Source organism: Homarus americanus, unplaced genomic scaffold (genome assembly GCF_018991925.1).
Source record: "Homarus americanus isolate GMGI-L3 unplaced genomic scaffold, GMGI_Hamer_2.0 scaffold11022, whole genome shotgun sequence".
NCBI lineage: Eukaryota > Metazoa > Arthropoda > Malacostraca > Decapoda > Nephropidae > Homarus > Homarus americanus.
Window position 1 is genome coordinate 15,697,940 of NW_024737068.1, and position 20,630 is coordinate 15,718,569.

A 20,630-nucleotide genomic window follows, 5' to 3' on the forward strand; every position below is an offset into this window, starting at 1 on the left:
CACAGGTCTTATATCACGTTAATAGCATGTTTTATATCATCTCTCTTGGCAGGTTAGGTGTAACCCCATCAAGATATCCCTACGATAGCATAAATCCGGATTCATTGTTATCGTTTTTTTATCATTAACTTTTTTCACTTTTTTTTACACCTTTTTATTACAGTAAGATTTTGTCCACGTAAATATGTAAATTATTTGATTTTCATTTGTGTTTTTTACGTGAATTAGCGGTGTCACTCTTAAGATCTTCAAAGGCTGATAACTCACGGAAATCTTTACAGTAGCTGGTCACTCACTCCTCAGAGGCTGGTCACTCACACCTCAGAAGCTGGTTACTCACAATAACTCACTCCAGGTAAGGCTAATCAACACCTGCCACACACAGTACAGGTGTGTGTGTCGAGATGCTGTGTTCCCCACCACGGTTACCTGCTCACTGGCCCGCCCTCACGCCCGCCTGAGTGCCCACATACCCAGCCTCAATTCATCAGGCCCACTGCCCCATCCACCTGGCTACTGTCCATCCGGCTACCGTCTATCCGGCTATCGTCTACCAAACCACTGTCCATCCGGCTATCGTCTACTGTCGTTCAAGTTACTAACCTAACCTAACCAGCCGTCCAACGTCCAATCCGGCTACTGTCTACCAAGCCACTACCACTCATCTACTGTCCATCCGACTACCGTCCATTTAGCTACTTTCTATCCGGCTACCGTCTACCAAGACACTAACCACTCATCCAATGTCCATCTGGCTACCATCCATTTACCCACTGTCCATCTGGCTACCGTCCATTTACCCACTGTCCATCTGGCTACCGTCCATTTACCCACTGTCCATCTGGCTACCATCCATTTACCCACTGTCCATCTGGCTACCGTCCATTTACCCACTGTCCATCTGGCTACCGTCCATTTACCCAATGTCCATCTGGCTACCATCCATTTACCCACTGTCCATCTGGCTACCATCCATTTACCCAATGTCCATCTGGCTACCGTCCATTTACCCAATGTCCATCTGGCTACCATCCATTTACCCACTGTCCATCTGGCTACCGTCCATTTACCCACTGTCCATCCGGCTACCATCCATTTACCCACTGTCCATCTGGCTACCATCCATTTACCCACTGTCCATCTGTCTACCATCCATTTAACCCACTGTCCATCCGGCTACCATCCATTTACCCACTGTCCATCCGGCTACCATCCATTTACCCACTGTCCATCCGGCTACCGGTCCACCACCGTCCATCTGGCTGGTCCATGCACCCACCTACCGTTACCCACTGTCCATCCGGCTACCATCCATTTACCCACTGTCCATCCGGCTACCGTCCATTTACCCACTGTCCATCTGGCTACCGTCCATTTACCCACTGTCCATCCGGCTACCGTCCATTTACCCACTGTCCATCCGGCTACCATCCATTTACCCACTGTCCATCCGGCTACCGTCCATTTACCCACTGTCCATCTGCTACCGTCCATTTACCCACTGTCCATCTGGCTACCGTCCATTTACCCAATGTCCATCTGGCTACCATCCATTTACCCACTGTCCATCTGGCTACCGTCCATTTACCCACTGTCCATCTGGCTACCGTCCATTTACCCACTGTCCATCTGGCTACCGTCTATCCGGCCAACATCCACAGCTTCTCATCTCAGGAATTAAATAATAAAGTAAATATCAGAATAACATATTTCTATTAACGATCCCATACAAATATTACATAAAGACAATATTACATAATTAGATCCAACTAATTACCGTAATTACCAAACATTAATGATGATAATGATACTTCTGTCTGCCTTCCTTCCTTCCTTCCTTCCTCTTCTTCCTTCCTTCCTCCCTCTTCTTCCTTCATCTTCCCTCACTTCCCTTTACCTTCCTCCTCTTCCTTCCTTCCTTCCTCGTCTTTCTTCCTTCCTCCCTCTTCTTCCTTCATCTTCCCTCACTTCCCTTTACCTTCCTCCTCTTCCTTCCTTCTTTCCTTCCTTCCTCTTCCTTCCTCCTCTACCTTCCTTTTCCTCCTCTGCCTTTCCCCCTCACTCCTCATCCTTTCTTCCTCCTCTTCCTTCCTTCCTTCCTCTTCACATTCCTCCTCTTCCATCCTTCCCTCTACTGTCCCCTTCTTCCTATTCCTTCCTTCCTTCATTCTTCCTTCCTTATGATCCCCCTCTTCCTTCCTCCATTCTTCCTTCCCTCTTCCTTCCATCCTTCATCCTGATAAACAGTTTGTTGACAGTCCCATCATCATCCTATGGGACAGTCTTCTCCTGTAGGATATAAAGTACACGTATAACTACATAAACCTCCATAAAACTACATAATCCTACATAAACCGACATAAAACTACATAAGACTACATAAACCTACATAAAACTATATAAGACTACATAAACCTCCATAAAACAAAATAAAACTACATAAAATTAAATAAAAACTGCATACCTACATAAAACTACATAAGACTACATAAACCTCCATAAAACAACATAAACCTACATAAAACATTAAACCTACATAAAACTACATAAACCTACATGAAACTACATAAAGCCTACATAAAACTACATAAACCTACAAGAAACTACATAAACCTACATAAAACTACATAAGACTGCGTACCTACATAAAACTACATAAAACAGCATACATAAAATAAAACAACATTACATAAAACCTACATAAAACTACATAAACCTACATGAAACTACATAAAGCCTACATAAAACTACATAAACCTACAAGAAACTACATAAACCTACATAAAACTACATAAAAACTGCGTACCTACATAAAACTACATAAAACAGCATAAAACAACATAAACCTACATAAAACAACATAACACTACATAAACCTACATAAAACAACATAACACTACATAAAGCATAAAACTACAAAAACTACATACAAAACCATCTCTCTCTCTCTCTCTCTCTTAGAAAATTCTCCGGTATGGAACACTCAGGTATCAACAGGTGCCTTAATTATCTGACACGCTTACCTGACCACACCTGTTGTTACCTGCTGTCACCGGTTTATTAATAAGAATAAGAATAAGAAAAATAATAATAATTACATACATACATACATACTGTACATACATACATACATACATACAAATAAACAGACAGACAGACAGAGATACAGACAGACAGACAGACAGACAGACAGACAGACAGACAGGGATACAGACAGACAGACAGACAGATACACACCTGGAGCCTTGGTTGGTTCCAGTGTTGTACCTTATCTGTTATGACCAAGATATAGGCGGTGGTGGTGACGAGGTAACACCCAGCCGTCAGGAGGAACACCATCTGCCACGCTCCTAGAGTCTGCTGTGGAGGCCAGGTGAGATAGTGGGTGATTAACACGATGATTAACCTAACCTAACCTGACCTGACCTGAAGATTAGTCACCCCTAAGATTAACCTAACCTGAAGATTAGCCACCCCTAAGATTAACCTGACCTAACCTGAAGATTAGCCACCCCTAAGATTAACCTATCCTAACGTCAAAACAAAATTCCTTACATTATCCTACAAGATGAATCCAGTAGGAGCGAGGATACCAGCAGGAGAATCTACACCCGACAGTATTGGTCACCCCCGGCAGCATCCCCAGGGGCTATAGTCACTCTGAAGTGCACACCGACTACTGCTGCTGCTTGATCTGGTCTCTGTTTACCACCCTAACTCCCTCCCTCCCTCCCTCCCTACCGTCTCCTCTTCTCTCACTCTCTCCTGTCCACCTCTCTCCCTCCTCCTTCTTTCTCAACCTTTCCCTCCCTATTCCACTCACCCTCTCCCCACCATCACCCCATCCATTCACCTCATAAACCCCTTCAACACCCCCACCCTCACCCCACACCTCTACTACCCCCCACAACACCCTCTCCTTTACTCCTCCCCCCCTTCCCCTATGTTCCTCAGACAGATTAAGCAGCCATTCCACGTTATCATTAATTTAAGCATTTACCATTCCTAAAATCCTCTCTCTCTCTCTCTCTCTCGTCTGGTTGAGGGTATGGTGGCAGTGGCAACTTTCACCTCGGTATTCTGGTTGTTGATGCTCTCCTCCCCACCAATGGTTGACTGGTGGACACTCCCATAACTGCGGTGGAAACAGGGCAGGAATCCTTCTCATACTGAAGGTACAGTACTACCCCGTCAGGAGGAGCTGGCGGCTGGATGCGTCAAGCCCCCTCCCCCCCTCCCTTAGATGGTACTGAAATAAGCCACTAACCCATCCGTGTAAACAAAGGCTTATATAAAGGATAAAATTAGGTTAGGTTAATAATGCTTTTGGTTACTTATACTTTGCATTATTATTATTATGTGTTTTATCCTTTATTTATACATACCAACTTGAATGTTATCACCACACACACACACTAATGATGATAATAATAACACTTACTGTTATCAAGAACTGTGGGGGAGGAGGAAAATGTAAAGAAATTATATACATATTATTAATGGTAGTATTTATTGACATGTGATATATTTACAATTTACTCGTGCAAAATAAAAGTACCAAGACTTGTGGTTACGTTCCGGCACAAATTAAGCCTTGGCCTGTGTTAGATCACATGTATAAGCGCCATCAACACCAGAGGTCATAACTACAGGCTCGCCAAGTTATCATGCAGGAATTATTTCTTAACACAGAGACTGGTTGACCTATGGTATAGTCTGCCAGCTTAAACTATGGCATCAACAACAGTACTGGGCTTTAAAATATCCCTTAATAAAACTAACAAAAACAATGAAGGGATTCTATTTAGTCCATTGGCCACCTTCTGTCGGTATGGCCACCTCTAGTGTGTGGCCATCCGGTAATTGAGGTCTTAACAGTGGTCGTGGAGCAGCTTGTCGTCTCCGTCAGCAGACAGATGACGTGTGGTAGTCGTCAGGTTGTCAGGGTCGTCCTCGCCACTGGCCACGTCTGAGGTAAACCAAAGAGAAACATTGATTCATTCGTTCCTTAAGACGCGTCACACCTTGAACACGCAGGTAACTTAACAACCATTACCAGCAGTTAAGTCATTGTTGTAACTTAACTGTACCCTACATAACTGTATCCTATGCCCACCTATAGACTGGGGATCATTCCAGGGCTGAACGTCTGCTGTAGTGAAGATAAGATAGAAGGTACAGCAACACAGGTAAAGACCCACACTAATGAGGAACACCTGTCGCCACGCCCACACGGTCTCCTGAAGGTGGAGTTAGGTTATGTTAGGTTAATGTAAGATTGTTTGTATTCTTCATGATCTCTTTTTTATATTTAAATTATTTCACACACGGACACTCACTCACACTCACACACACACACACACTGACGCTCACTCACACACACACACTCACATCACCCTGAATGAGGAACCCTGTGACGGTAGGACTGATAATCCCAGCTAAGGCCCCGACAGTATTGGTAACTCCCAGCAAAGTCCCAGCAAAATTAGGCGCCAGATCCTGATGAGAGCACATGTACCCACTGTTGACGGCCCCGTTCAGCATCCCACACACACACAGCAGCACCACCGCCACCACAGCGTCACACTGCACGAATAACATAGCTCCCAGGCCCAACATTGGTCCATACAAGGCTGTGAAGAGAGAGATGGGGTGAGTGGTGATTGTTGTGTTTTGGGAGTCAGTCTGTCTGTCACACCTGATACATTCCACGTTTAAGTCCATACCGAGTCAATATTTAGACACATAACAGACCAAGAGGAGGAGAGACTCACACACGGCCGTCGAGAGCTTCCTGACGGCGAGGATAGAGAGGGCGCCGTTCTTGGTGAGTGTATCCATAAGAGCAGCCCAGCCAAGACTCCACAACCACATCAGGAGGTAAGGCAGAGCTGATAAGAGTCCGTACTGTGTGTGTGGAGGTGAGGTGCTGGTATAGTGATGTACTCTTGTTAAGTGACTTTGGAAATTTACTTGTATGGATATTTTACCTACTTTCTCTTCCTCCCTCCTACCGTCCCTCCCTCGCTCCTTCCCTCCCTCCTACCGTCCCTCCCTCGCTCCTTCCCTCCCTCCTACCGTCCCTCCCTCGCTCCTTCCCTCCCTCCTACCGTCCCTCCCTCGCTCCTTCCCTCCCTCCTACCGTCCCTCCCTCCTACCGTCCCTCCCTTACTCTCACCGACCTTGGCCTGTCCAATGCTGTACTTAAAGACTTTTAAGTCAAAATCATGAACTCTGATCTAGAAGAACTGAGAAATGCAGAGACCTGGCAATTGTAGCATTAGTAAATACGACAAATTTTGTGACAAGAGGTACCGGTATGGCCAGCATAAGGACAGAACTAGACAATGTGATGTAGTCGTGGCTAGAATAAAGCCCCGTCCACACGATCGAGCAGTGCCCGGCGGGCTTTGCCCTTTTACCGGGCAAAGCCTGTGTGTTGTTGTACACACGGGGGTGGTTGGCGGCAGTCATAGTCGTGCGCCGGTAGCTAGTAGGTGGTCGACAGTGGCGGGTGCGGTACGATCACCATGGTGTGTCGCAGGTATAATCACCGGACAGTTAAAGCGAAGAGCATAGCGTTATGTACTATAGTAATTGCTGCTCTGAGCAAAAAGAAGAACCAAATGCAGAAAAGGGAATGGTGCAAAGAGTGGTTAGGTCGAAGGAAAGTATTGGGAAGTCATGCCACGATTTTACGTGAGCTACAAGATGGACATGAGCAAGACTTCACCAATTACATGAGAATGGACCCCAACACCTTTAACAAACTTCTAGCGAAAGTGGAACCATATATAAAAAAACAGGATACCATTATGAGGGAGAGTATATCTGCAGAGGCTCGTCTAGAGGCAACGCTCATATATCTTTCAACTGGGTGCACCTACACGTCACTTCAGTATAGAACGAGGATATCAAAACAAAGTTTGTCTGGCATAATACCTGCAACTTGTCAAGCCATGTATGAAGTACTCAAGGAAGATTACTTGCAGGTGAGATTTGTAGTCCATAAAAATTCATTGAATAATGTTAGAATTATGATATGCATAGACAGGAAGCTATGGGACTAGAGCGGCAGGAACGAAGAACACACACGAATGTCCTCATTACACAATACATAAACAATCTCCCGTTTATTGTCACGCCAATAATGTACATTGCATAAGCTTATTTGGTTATACACTGGACATATGAACCGAGCGGGAAACATAGACGTATCACATTTGCAGTACTTAACTCAGGTTTCACAAAGTGCTAGCAAACGTTCTGTCAGTATCTCTGTTCACACCTCACCGACTTGAGGACCCGACCCCCGAGGTCAGCGGTGGCGTAGTGATCAGCTGTTTTTGACAGTCACGTGAGGTTCCAATAATATCACGTGTCTTGTATTGCAGGCTTGTGTAATGTTGAATATTAATGACAATTTTATAGGAATGTCGGTTTTCCGGTTATATCGTTTGTCTGGCAGAGTCGTCGCTCCATATCCGGCAGCAAACCACCAGGCAGGCCGCCCAATTTTGCCAGATAACGGGCATTTAGCACGTGCCCGCCGGGCACTGCTCGATCGTGTGGACGGGCCTTTATGCTAGGATACAGACACATCTGGCAAGTTAGTAACGCTGTACCCATACCGGCACACTCAGCATGTAAACTTTGTGATAAACCTTCAAAGCATACACTTGAACACTATATTATTGAATGTAACACTGTCAAAGACTTCAGGCCACCTGGCTTATTGTATCATGAACTTTGTAAATACTACAATGAATCAGGGGTGCTTGAGGACATTCTTGCTGTTTATCCCAAATTTGCTGCTGGTCCACACTGATTAGTCCTCAATAGCATATAACTTCTACTGTATATGAACCTCTGTCCTGTGTGGCAGTGAACAGTGATACCACCCTCAGAGTCAAGACCTGACTCAATTACTCACAATAAGCAAACTGTACTCCAAGCTTTACCAATATTATCGTTAAACTAAATAATGTCCCTCCCTTCCTCCCTCTCTCCCTCCCTCCCTTCCTACCTAACTGCCTCCTTGAACTCCCTGGCTAACACTACTGTCATCTCCCTCCCTTCCTCCTCAGCTCTCAGACTCACACTGTTGAGGTCATAGTGCAGTACGTCATGGAGGTAGGTGGGCAGCTCGGTCAGTAAGGTGTAGAAGCTGTAGTCGTTCCCAAGACTTGTGGCCACCAGCGCCCAGAACGGCAGTGACGTCACCACGGCCTTCCAGGGGATAGCCACGGTCTGAAATCAATTTTATGGGTAGAAAATATTACCTTTCCTAACTAAACGAACCTAACTTAACCTAACCTACCCTAAACTAACTAAACTAACCTAACCTAACCCAACATAACCTAACCTAACCCAACGTAACCTAACCCAACATAACCTGTTTTCTAATTTGATATTAATTAAACGTATAACATTCTTTTAGTTATTTAGATATTTGACTTATTAATTTGTTTAATAATATAATTTACTTAAGAGAACCAATTATCTTATTTTTAACATTGTCTAATAGCATTCATGATTCTCAGAGATTCTTAAGTTAAGTCTGAACAAATAATTTAATATCCTAACTGACTCACATCACCACCAACACTAATATTATCATTCAGTTCAAATATCAAACACTGAAGATATTTACGTTACGTCACAATAATCATGATAATATTCTTGGGTTAAAAACCATCATTAATTATTAACACAAGAGAATATTACCTTCATTAGTATTAGCCTTGGATGTGTTTGTTTACATCATGTCAACAAATGATGATCTTAAGAGAGAGAAAAGTTATCGTTTAGCCTCCTGCCTGAGCTCCTGACCACCTCAGTTCCCTACCCACCTGAGCACCCCACCCACCTGAGCACCTGCCCCCCTCAGCACCCCACCCACCTCAGCACCCTGCCCCCCTCAGCACCCCACCCACCTGAGCACCCTTGACTGAGCTCTGATGCTCCTGAAGGTCTCTCAGATCGGAGGGAGAGACCTGGGGGTGTTGCTCGGGCCTCTCGTACACCCAGACACACCAAGCGAAGCCCCAGGCCAGGCCCAGCACCCCGAACACATAGAAGGTAGACGGCCACCCTCCCAGGAACTTAAAGGATACAAGCCAGCCACTCACGGTCATTCCCACCACCGTGCCTAGCTGGAACCCTGTGTGTGTACGGTAATAACTACAACAGCAGTAATAATAATAATAATAATAATAATAATAATAATAATAATAATAATAATAATCACTAACAACACCAATACCCCAATAATAGTGTATGGGACGGTGCCAGACATAGGTAGTGTGTGTGGGGGGAGTGCCAGACATAGGTAGAGTGTGTGGGGGAGTGTCAGACATAGGTAGAGTGTGTGGGGGGAGTGCCAGACATAGGTAGTGTGTGTGGGAGTGCCAGACATAGGTTGAGTGTGTGAGTGTCAGACATAGGTAGTGTGTGTGGGGAGTGCCAGACATGGGTAGAGTGTGGGGGTGCCAGATAGGTAGACATGGGTTGAGTGTGTGGGGTGTAGAGTGTGGGAGGAGTGAGACATAGGTAGTGTGTGTGAAGTGTCAGACATAGGTTGAGTGTGTGGGGAGTGCCAGACATAGGTAGGTGTGGGGTGGAAGTGCCAGACATAGGTAGTGTGTGTGGGAGTGTCAGACATAGGTGTGTGTGGGGGTGTAGACATAGGTAGAGTGTGTGGGGAGTGTCAGACATAGGTAGAGTGTGTGGGGGAGTGTCAGACATAGGTAGGTGTGTGGGGGGAATGTCAGACATAGGTAGAGTGTGTGGGGGTGTCAGACATGGGTAGGGGTGGGGGTGTCAGACATACGTAAAAATGTGTGAGAGGTGCCAGACATAGGTAGTGTGTGTGGGGAGTGCCAGACATAGGTAGAGTGTGTGGGGGAATGTCAGACATAGAGTGGTGTGTGGGGGGTGTCAGACATAGGTAGAGTGTGTGGGGGAGTGTCAGACATAGGTAGAGTGTGTGAGAGTGTCAGACATGGGTAGAGTGTGGGGGGGTGTCAGACATAGGTAGAGTGTGTGGGGTGTAACATGGTGTGTGGAGGTGCCAGACATGCAAGAGTAATGAGAGGTGTGAACATAGGTAGAGTGTGTGGAGAGTGCCAGACATAGGTGAGTGTGTGGAGGAGTGCCAGACATAGGTAAGTGTGGGGGAGTGTCAGACATAGGTAGAGTGTGTGGGAGTGTCAGACATAGGTAGAGTGTGTGGGGGGAGTGCCAGACATAGGTAGAATGTGTGGGGGAGTGTCAAACATAGGTAGAGTGTGTGGGGGAGTGCCAGACATAGGTAGAGTGTGTGGGGGGGGTGTCCTGACCTGAGAAAGCTATTGTAGAGAACTTGCTCCGCTCTGCAGGCAGGACCCAGGTAGCAAGCATCGTGTTGATGGCCGGGAAGGTTACCCCCTGGAACACAGAGGACCCAGGTAGCAAGCATCGTGTTGATGGCCGGGAAGGTTACCCCCTGGAACACAGAGGAGAGCTGGAGGTGTTGGTACTTGGCGACTGTACTGCATATACCAGGTCCTTCACATCACCACTCCTCACCACTACTACTATCACCCAACCTACAACTACTCACTTGTACCACCACAGGCCCTTCACACAACCACCTACACCACCACCACTCACCACCACCACTCACCTGTACAATTCCCAGCAGTATCCTACACGCCATAAAGACCCGGACGTTAGCGCGGGCACAGACGGGAGAAATCAGTGATATAAAACTTGAAGTAATGATCCCCATACCAAACACCATCTTCCCCCCCAGGTACTCGCTCGCCCGCCCTCCGATGATGTTGGTGGTCGCATAGCCCCAGAAGAATGCCCCTAGGAGCACCCCTTGAGTCTGCTTATCCCACTGAAATTCACCTTTCTGGGATAAAAAAAAAATCCTTAATTACACAAATAATGAAATGGTTGGTTTATTTACTTCATTATAAAGGGAGTGTGATATAGTTAGTGAACTATCTATATAGCGGACTTATCTCTATATAATCCGTTAGATAGGGGTTTCGTATTTAACGGATCCTCGATATAGCGGACTTTCACCACCATATAGTTCATTAGATTAAGATTTCATATATAGCAAATCCTCTACATAGCGGACTTTCACCACCATATAATCCGTTAAATAAAGGTTCCACTATACCGACCTCAGGAGTAATGACAGTCGAGTTGTAGTGATTAGTGCCAGGACAGGCGTGAGTGGTGGTGTTATCATCATCTGTTGCACCAGCCATGGTCACGATAGCAACAGAGAGATTCACCCGCTGACAGTATTCTAACAGTATGCCCAGACAGCCCATGACAGCAACAGTGTGACGAGGAGTCCACCAACAACCTGTCATGTATGTCAAGTAAACTGTCATACACCTGTTTTATAACCTAAAAACAAACTATCACACACCTGCTATAAGTGACAATGAATAAATTAAAAGCAACCTGTCGCACACCTGACATACACCTGGCATAGATATCAAGCAACTACTTAAAAAACAAAGATTATTTATGACTCTCTAGACGTGAATAACTTATAAATAAATGTATAAACAAATGAATAAATGATAAATATATATAGACGAATTAATAAATAATAAATGTATAAACGATTGAACAAGATTGACTCACGTTTTGGGTGCCTCAGTAAAGGTCTTTGTTCACTGGAGTGTGAAGCACATGAGGAGAACATGGTTACCTCTTGAGTGGCTGGGTCTTCTTCGGTCACTGTTGAAACACACACGGTACTGTTTGACACATATGGCACCGTTTTGACACATATGACAGTATCTTAAGATTTTCAAGGTGCTAGGAATTTCATGCCAGATATATAATAATGATAATAATAATAATAATAATAATAATAATAATAATAATAATAATAATAATAATAATAATAATAATAATAATAATAAGTTTCTTTTAACTATCAAGTGCCTGTCCAGTCGTCTCTTATTTATATAGACATAAATTGAAAAAATATACAAATTTTTCTTATACCCTAATCGACGCCCCTGTGTATTCTCATCACAGGATGGTAAGAAATTGTCTCCTAGTCAAATGACAATATTTATCTCAGTGAATCAAGCAGAAACTGGTAAGAAATTTTTGGTACATGACACCAGGAAATATACAGGGTCTGTGTCATATGAGCCTCAGTCAGATCAAAGAAGTGGGCTTTTGGAGATCTTCAAAAAATTTCAAAACAGCTACAGTGTCTTGATCTATCTCTGAAAGATGCTGCACATGTGGTGGTGCTGGGGTCCCCTCCCCCACCTAGTCAATCTCCACAACCAGGACCTTCCTCATCAGAATAAAGTGAGTATCCTCATTGAGATATGTAAATTAACATTTTACCTTCCCATAAATGTTCCTAATATTGGAAAATATTCCAAACGGTTATAATCATAGTCTGGACCTAAGCTAGTGGAGCCTTGTATGCATCGTCACCTCCCTCTCCGCCTCCTGCTCGGGTATTCAAGCTCGGCGTCGCATTCTGGATTGATCAAAAGCCGTTTTTTCTTAAAACCAGTTTTTGTGATATAGTCCAGAATGTGACGCCGATAACCCACCAAACTCCACCCCTCGAGAGTTGACTCTTGTTAACTGCTCGCTCTGAGGCAAGAGATGACGGTGGCAGCGCGTGTGGTGGAGGGTGCGGGAGGGGGTTTTGAGAACTGCAATTAAATGCCAGGTAGCGACGTGTCCTCCTAATATTAAATAATTATTAGATGTTTTAATTGCGTGCATGTTGACCTGGCGAGTTATTGCTAGGCATTAACATACCTAAGTATAAGCTAGGCGTCGCAACCTGGACTATATCACAAAAACTGTTTTTTAGAAAAAACGGCTTTTCTATTAACAAATGTACAGCCGGTTTCATTTATACCTGGTACAATGGCCAGTAAATTTTGAGAGATGTGGCACCACTGTGGCATGTTTATAAGAACATAAGAAAATAAGGAGTCTGCAATAGGCCGGTTGGCCTGCGCATGGCAGCTCCTGTCGATAGTTACTGCCACTCTCTATCATCCATGAATCTATCTAGCCTCCTTTTAAAACTTTCCAGCGTTCCAGCACTTACTACAAAGTTGCTAAGCTTGTTCCACTCGTCCACCACCCTATTTGTGAACCAGTTCCTTCCTATCTCCCTCCTAAACCTAAACTTATCCAAACTTTAATCCGTTGCTCCGAGTCCTATCCTGCTCGGATATTATAAGAACTTTATCTATATCCCCTTTATTGATTCCTTTCACCCACTTAAATACTTCTATCATATCTCCCCGCACCTCCCCGCACCTCCCCGCACTCTTCGTCTTTCTGGTATCCCTAGTCTGGTCACTATTATGAGGTTCCTTAAGGGCCATTCTGGGAGTTTTAATACGATGTAAACAAACACAGTGGTGCCACATCTAACAAAACGTCCAGCCATTGTACCAGGTATTAATGAAAGTGACTGTACTGAACTATTAAACCAGAACAATATTTGTAAAGCTTTTGTACACTAGTTATTAAAGTAGATGACTGCCATTAACGTTTCCAGTCGTAATGTTTTCCACCAGTCTATCAGATACACTCACCATTTCCAGTCACAGTCCTTATTATCACACACTCATCTGACTGGTCACTGCACCACTTAAAAATACTGTTTTTACACTTAGTTCAGTACTTCTTATACAGTCACAACTACCAGTCACAAACCGTTCCTCCTGTCGGTTGACTGTGTACACCACTACTGTGCGTCAGGTAACCATGATAGCCAAGTGTTAACGAGACAATGGCGGCGGTTCACCTTATCATGACCACTCTTCCGCTGATACCTGTACCACTGCACCAGGTCCCACTGTATTGGTGACGTAACGCTGTAACTGGGTGTTGTATGGTACGTAACGCTGTGACACTAAGGCAGCCGTTACTGTAGATGAATGACGTGATGGTCTAAATATTTTACTAAGTTCCTTTATAACTATACACACCCCCCCCCCACCCACGTGTCTAAGAGCCTCAATAACTATGTAAATTAAGGTGAAATTCTAAAGGATACATTTAATTAACAATCTTTATAAATATCTTCTTTGATCACAAGCAGCATGAATAATTTGTTACAGAATATTCATTATACATTTACATCATAATAAATATTTACAACACTTACGAAACACAACAATACCCCCACATTACACATTTTCTTCAATAACTTCAAAAATATTCTATAAGTCTCGCCTTTTGAGGGATATAAACACAGTGTGGGATCAACATCAACTATAATTCAACTTAATATAGTTGTTTATGTAGGCTGATCATGTTACCCAGGTTACCACGACCCTAGACTGGACGATCATGTTTGCTAGGTGACCACGACCCTAGGCTAAATGATCATGTTGCCCAAGTGACCACGATCTTAGGCTAGATGATCATGTTAGGCAGGTGACCACGATCCTAGGCTAAATGATTATGTTAGGCAGGTGACCAGGACCCAATTTTACTGCCCCTATCAGGATACATTATACAAACATACAAATAACATGGCCACAAACACATGGCCACAAACACATGGCCACAAACACACCGGGACTGGATTCTTAGAACCACACAGACAGAGATGGTGGACGGAAGCAGTTACCGTCATCAAGCGACCTCACTAGCGATCACGTCTGTCTTCCTCTCACCTGACAGATAAACAAACAGACAGTGAGCCATACAGAAGCTCTATGTTATCTTTCTATTTGTTATTTACGGGTATTGTTCCATCTATCACCCCCCCCCCCTTAATGTGAACCCTTTATGAACCCTTATGAACCCCTTCTGAACCCTTATGAACCCCTTCTGAACCCTTATGAACCCTAATGACCCCTTACGAACCCCAACCAGATGTAACGAGACTGACCCATGTTGTTGTGTCGATGGTTCCAGGGTTGGACGTCGGCGGTGATGAAGAAGAGGTAGAAGGTGGCGGTGATGAAGTAGACCAGTGATGACGTCAAGAATACTGTCCTCCACGCGGCCAGAGTTTGCTGTCACGACAAAACAAGACATTAGATGAGGGGGCTGTCTCCTTACTCTGTCTGTAAAGAAAAACGTTTACAAATTGATGTGGTTACGTTATCCTCCTCTATTCCATTTACCTTCTCAACAACTTCCTCTTTCTAGCATTGAAATCTCTTGTCTCCCTCTCTCCCTCCCTCCTTTCCTCTCCCTCCTTCTCTCTCTCCCTCCCTCCCTCTCGTTCACTCTCTCGCTCACTCTCTCTCTCCCTCCCTCTCCATCACCTTACATTGTTCTGGGTGACGGCGCCGACGAAGATAGGAGCCACAACGCCCATAAGAGAGGCCCCGGTGTTGGTGAGGCCCAGCAGCGTGCCGGCGAGATTAGGCGCCAGGTCTTGATGGGAACAAAAGTGCCCACTAATGATGGTTCCATTGAGACCCACCACTAGACACAACACCACTACAGACAGTGTTGAGGAACAGTTGACGAAGCACATCCCCACCAAGCCCAGACCGGGGCTATACATGGCTGCAACAATGATTGAAATGGATAAATTAAATATCCTGCCATGCTTAATGTTATTGTGTTTTAGTTGATTTAATATACACGAATACTTTGATAATTTCTATACCGTTCCAATATTTTTTTTTTACGTTTAGTTTGATGTATAGATGACAACTATTAGTTACACCAGCGTCAGTATCCTGGTGAAATGGTGTGAAGTTTGGTCGTTCTGTTATTTTCTGAGGTTCACCGTCACTTGTTTACATGTAGTGAGAGCATTAATGGACACTTGTATGAACCTGTGAACAAGGGGAGGAGCTCTATACTCACCCACCGCCTGGGAGAGCCTCCTCACGCTCAGGATGGAGAGGGTGTTGTTGGCTGTCAGTTTGTCCATAATAGCTGCCCATACCAGCCCCACTAACCACATCACCAGGTAGGGCGCCGCAGACAACATTCCGCTCTGTCAGGGTAAACAATAACTCTTTAAAAAGTATTCCAACATTGTCTGCCGAAGGAAGTAACACAGTACACACATCCTTGTCAACAAACTTAACCTAAGACTGTCAGATTACGATTATTTGTTATGAATTTTAAAGAGCATTTTGTCCACTTAGGTAACATTATGATGAAGTTAGTAATAGACAATAACAGCTTCAGTCCTTTCAAAAATCTTTAAAAAATTATATATATATATATATATATATATATATATATATATATATATATATATATATATATATATATATATATATATATATATATATATATATATATATATATATATATATATATATATATATATATATATATATACTAAAGGTTTAAAATCCCTTTATATAAAACCCTTTTCACCTCCGCGTTTGTGTTCTCGAAGTAATCAACAGATGCGTTCCAGAATCAGTAAGTTAAAAAACGTCAAAGTCAACTATTGAGTCTTATAACTTTATGTTCCTCAACTCACAGAGTCCACCTCAATGTGTTGGATGTTCTTGTAGTAATTTGGCATCTGGTAGAGCAATAGAGAGTAGCCCATGTCATCCCCCATGCTCACCAACAACACTGCCCAGAACGGTACAGACGTCCACACGGCGGTCCACGGGATGGGTACAACCTGGTAGCATGATGGACACTTGTACCACTTGTTCAGTTTAATATCATATAAACATCGGTTGGGTTGGGTTTGCATAAACACGTTATTTAAGAAAGATTTTTACCATATTGGTGAATTCGTAATAGTTAAAATGTAGACACAAAGTTTCTGGAAATTCCACTCAAAAACAACTTAACTAGAATCAATTAACGAAATAACTGCTTCTGATTCTGATATTAATGATTCTTATTTGTGCTGATTTAATAGATTGTATTAATTCTTCTTTGTTTTGATTTTTATTCTAATTGACTCTGACCACGACACAAGTAAACAAATAGTTTACCTCATCACTTTTCACCGTGTGTTGGTGGGCGTTGATGTACCGAAGTTCTGCCTGGGAGATCCACGGATGGTGTTCTGGGCGGTCACGTACCAACAAGAACCATACCGCGCCCCACACCACGCCCAGCACCCCAAAGATGTAGAACACAGACGGCCACCCACCCAGGAACTCCGAGGAACACAGCCACCCACTTGTCGACAGAGCAATCACTGGGCCAAGCTGGAAACCTAGAAGTGATAATGAACTCAAAGATCTGCGACACGAGGCTGAAATTGGCAGCGTTTGGAACCTAAAAGTGTTTGGAACCTAAATTAAAGTGTTTGGAACTTAAAAAATAAGTGTTTGATACTTAAGTGTCTGAAACCCGAAACAAAATGTGTCTAAAAGTCAGGTTTTCAGAAGTCGAATTATTTCGCTATCCAGTATATAAAAAGACGCTTAATATATTTCGGTGTTCAGGGATCCCAGTAAACATTCTTCATTTCAACTTTTGTGGCACATTTGACTTAACATCCCGCTGCCTCTCCTCCCACCCTGACCTATTTCTCCTCCCTCCTAAGGCCTCCCTAACTCTCTTTACCACCAAAAACTTACATCCCGTCCTTTCCCACTGCCTCTCCTCCCTTCCCGACCTATTTCTCCTCCCTAACTCCCTATGCTCTTCCTTACCGCCAAAGACGATGGTAGAAAACTTGCTCTTCTCGGCGGGCGGTACCCAAGTGGCCAGCAACGTGTTCACGGCTGGGAAGGTCACCCCCTGTAACAAAGGCCATTCTAGTGGTCTGTCACCTGTATAACACCAGCAAATATACCGTAACTTCTCACTTAACACAGTCTCTCACCTGCATCACGCCGACCAGGGCCCTTGAGATAGTGAAGAGGAGGAGGGAAGTCCGGGCACAGAGAGGACCCAGGAGGGAGAACACGGCTGAGAGCACCAACCCCAGCCCGAACACTAACCGACCCCCCAGGTGCTCCGCTGCCCTGCCCCCCAACGCGTTGCTAACAGCGTACCCCCAGAAGAAGGACCCCAGCACCAGTCCTTGCGTCCACTCGTCCCACTCAAACTCCCCTTTCTGGGAGTAGATGAATAGGACTCACTCACTCGTTACTCGCCAACTACACTCATGTATTGTGGATTTTTTCATGAATTCATTTTTATTTCTGGTAAGTTGTTTCACCAATTTCAACGTGGAAATCACAACCCACGTGAAAATAGAGACTTTAATGTTTGATTGAAACATTGGTTTGGTTAAGGGGGCAGTGACCACAACTCTACACACCTGCCACTTTCATTAAATATCAACAAAGGTTAATTAATAGAAGGATGAGCAGCGTTAAACTCAGGCTCTCTAGGGCACCTCCTGGATCCTGTAGAAGTACTTACTGGTATGTGGTAGAAGGAGGAGTACTGCTGGGGGCGATGGCTGGGTGTTGACAAAGGACAAGCATCCGTCAGGTTGGTGGAATTGCTGGTGGTGGTAAAGTTGCGGTGGACCACCATAGCCACTATGGTGATGGAGAGTGATACCCGTATATTGTACAAGACCGTTATGCCCACCATCCCCAATATAGCCAGGGTGTGTCGCTGTCCCCAACACTCTCCTGGAAACACAAACCGTATAAAATTGACGTCTAGTTCATGGTTATGGCCTGTATACTTAATACATGCCATTCACTGCATCATACTAACTCTACAACTCGTAAGTACACAATCAACATTAACTCACCCAACATTGTACACTCAAAGAGATAACGGTTGGGGTAACATTCTAACATGCTTGGTCTGGTCTGAGCGTTTAAACTCCAGAATAAACATGACAACATATAATTATGAGATTTTTCCTCTTCTGACACAACAAATTTAATGTTGAAAAATAGTTTAAAAGTTTCAGGAGATTATAAGCATTAGGACACTATAAGACAACAATTAAACATTAAAACATAGAACCTATACGCCTTTAAATATCACAAAACACAATCACCATGGCTATAGTCTTTAATTATAGCACAATATAAACACTGATATATAGATTTCACACTACTATACCGATACATCACTATAAAAAAGAACTAGTCAGGCTTATAGTCCCTCTCACCTTTGAGCACGTCGTCATCACCGTCATCCGGGTAAGGAGAGGCGCCACGGGGTCCTAACCTGACGTAACCAAACTCTCCCTCTGAGTACACGTCAACCGGGAGGTCCTGTCCCTCCCTGGCCTCTGTCTGGCTCACACTGGCCTCCGGCATCTGGTTCACACTGTCCTCCGGCATCTGGTTCACACTGTCCTCCGGCATCTGGTTCACACTGTCCTCCGGCATCTGGTTCACACTGTCCTCCGGCATCTGGCTCACACTGTCCTCCGGCATCTGGCTCACACTGTCCTCCGGCATCTGGCTCACACTGTCCTCCGGCATCTGGCTCACACTGTCCTCCGGCATCTGGCTCACACTGTCCTCCGGCATCTGGCTCCACACTGTCCTCCGGCATCTGGCTCACACCCTCCTCCGGCATCTGGCTCCACTGTCCTCCGGCATCTGGCTCACACTGTCCTCCAACATCTGGCTACACTGTCCTCCGGCATCTCATTCACACTGTCCTCCAGCATCTGGCTCACTGTCCTCCGGCATCTGGTTCACACTGTCCTCCGGCATCTGGTTCACTGTCCTCCGGCATCTGGCTCACACTGTCCTCCAGCATCTGGCTCACACTGTCCTCCGGCATCTGGCTCACACTGTCCTCCAACATCTGGTTCACACTGTCCTCCGGCATCTCATTCACACTGTCCTCCAGCATCTGGCTCCTGTCCTCCGGCATCTGATTCCACTGTCCTCCAACATCTGGTTCCTGTCCTCCAGCACCTGGCTCACACTGTCCTCGGCATCTGGTTCACACTGTCCTCCAACATCTGGACACTGTCCTCCAACATCTGGCTCACACTGTCCTCCGGCATCTGATTCACTGGCCTCGGCACCTGGCTCTGTCCTCCGGCATCTGGTTCACACTGTCCTCCAACATCTGGTTCACACTGTCCTCCAACATCTGGCTCACTGTCCTCCGGCATCCTGATTCACACTGGCCTCCGGCACCTGGCTCATCTGGTTCACCTGTCCTCCAACATCTGGTTCACTGTCCTCAACATCTGGTTCACACTGTCCTCCAACATCTAGTTCACCTGTCCTCCGGCATCTGGCTCACACTGTCCTCCAACATCTGGTTCACACTGTCCTCAACATCTGGTTCACACTGTCCTCCATCTGGTTCACCCTGTCCTCCGGCATGGCTCCACCCTCACATCTGGCATGTCCTCCAACATCTGGCTCACACTGTCCTCCAGCATCACACTGTCCTCCGGCATCTGGTTCTCCACACTGTCCTCCGGCATCTGGTTCACACTGTCCTCCAACATCCTGTTCCCTGTCCGGCACCTGGCTCACCTGTCCCAACATCTGGTTTCCTGTCCTCAACATCTGGTTCACACTGTCCTCCAACATCTGTTCCTGTCCTCCAACATCTGGTTCACACTGTCCTCCAACATCTGGTTCACACTGTCCTCCAACATCTGGCACACTGTCCTCCGGCATCTGGCTCACACTGTCCGGCACCTGCTGGCTCGTCCTCCACATCTGGCCACCTGTCCTGCTCACTGTCCTCCAACATCTGTTTCCACACTGTCC

General features: G+C 45.1%; 3 protein-coding genes across 8 annotated transcripts in view; all 3 read right to left on the reverse strand.

Moving 5' to 3' along the window:
• Window positions 1–425, reverse strand: part of LOC121872831 (potassium channel subfamily K member 18-like) — a 13,377-nt gene extending 12,952 nt beyond the window's left edge. For all 4 annotated transcript variants that reach the window (XR_006090159.1, XR_006090157.1, XR_006090158.1 and 1 more), the window contains exon 1: window positions 1–425. This exon is cut by the window's left edge and continues 178 nt beyond it. The gene's annotated coding sequence lies outside the window, so the exon portion shown is untranslated.
• A 4,068-nt stretch (window positions 426–4,493) lies between these two features.
• LOC121873009 (putative inorganic phosphate cotransporter) lies at window positions 4,494–13,808 on the reverse strand. 3 transcript variants are annotated; one of them, XM_042376251.1, is made up of 11 exons: window positions 13,726–13,808; window positions 11,656–11,751; window positions 11,181–11,368; window positions 10,667–10,900; window positions 10,341–10,428; window positions 8,937–9,163; window positions 8,101–8,250; window positions 5,775–5,907; window positions 5,392–5,633; window positions 5,117–5,240; window positions 4,494–4,969 (listed from the first exon to the last, which is right to left on the reverse strand). In XM_042376251.1, exons 2-11 carry the CDS (start codon window positions 11,714–11,716, stop codon window positions 4,872–4,874), a joined length of 1,545 nt encoding a protein of 514 aa, XP_042232185.1. In that variant the 5' UTR covers window positions 11,717–11,751; window positions 13,726–13,808; the 3' UTR covers window positions 4,494–4,871. The 3 variants fall into 3 exon arrangements, with proteins under 3 accessions (XP_042232185.1, XP_042232184.1, XP_042232183.1); XM_042376250.1 differs by having other exon boundaries at window positions 11,656–11,771; window positions 13,605–13,784; XM_042376249.1 differs by having other exon boundaries at window positions 13,605–13,783.
• A 1,272-nt stretch (window positions 13,809–15,080) lies between these two features.
• LOC121872852 (putative inorganic phosphate cotransporter) lies at window positions 15,081–16,564 on the reverse strand. Its single transcript, XM_042375901.1, has 4 exons — window positions 16,481–16,564; window positions 15,847–15,979; window positions 15,299–15,540; window positions 15,081–15,089 (listed from the first exon to the last, which is right to left on the reverse strand). Exons 1-4 carry the CDS (start codon window positions 16,562–16,564, stop codon window positions 15,081–15,083), a joined length of 468 nt encoding a protein of 155 aa, XP_042231835.1.
• Between the last annotated feature and the right edge of the window lie 4,066 nt (window positions 16,565–20,630).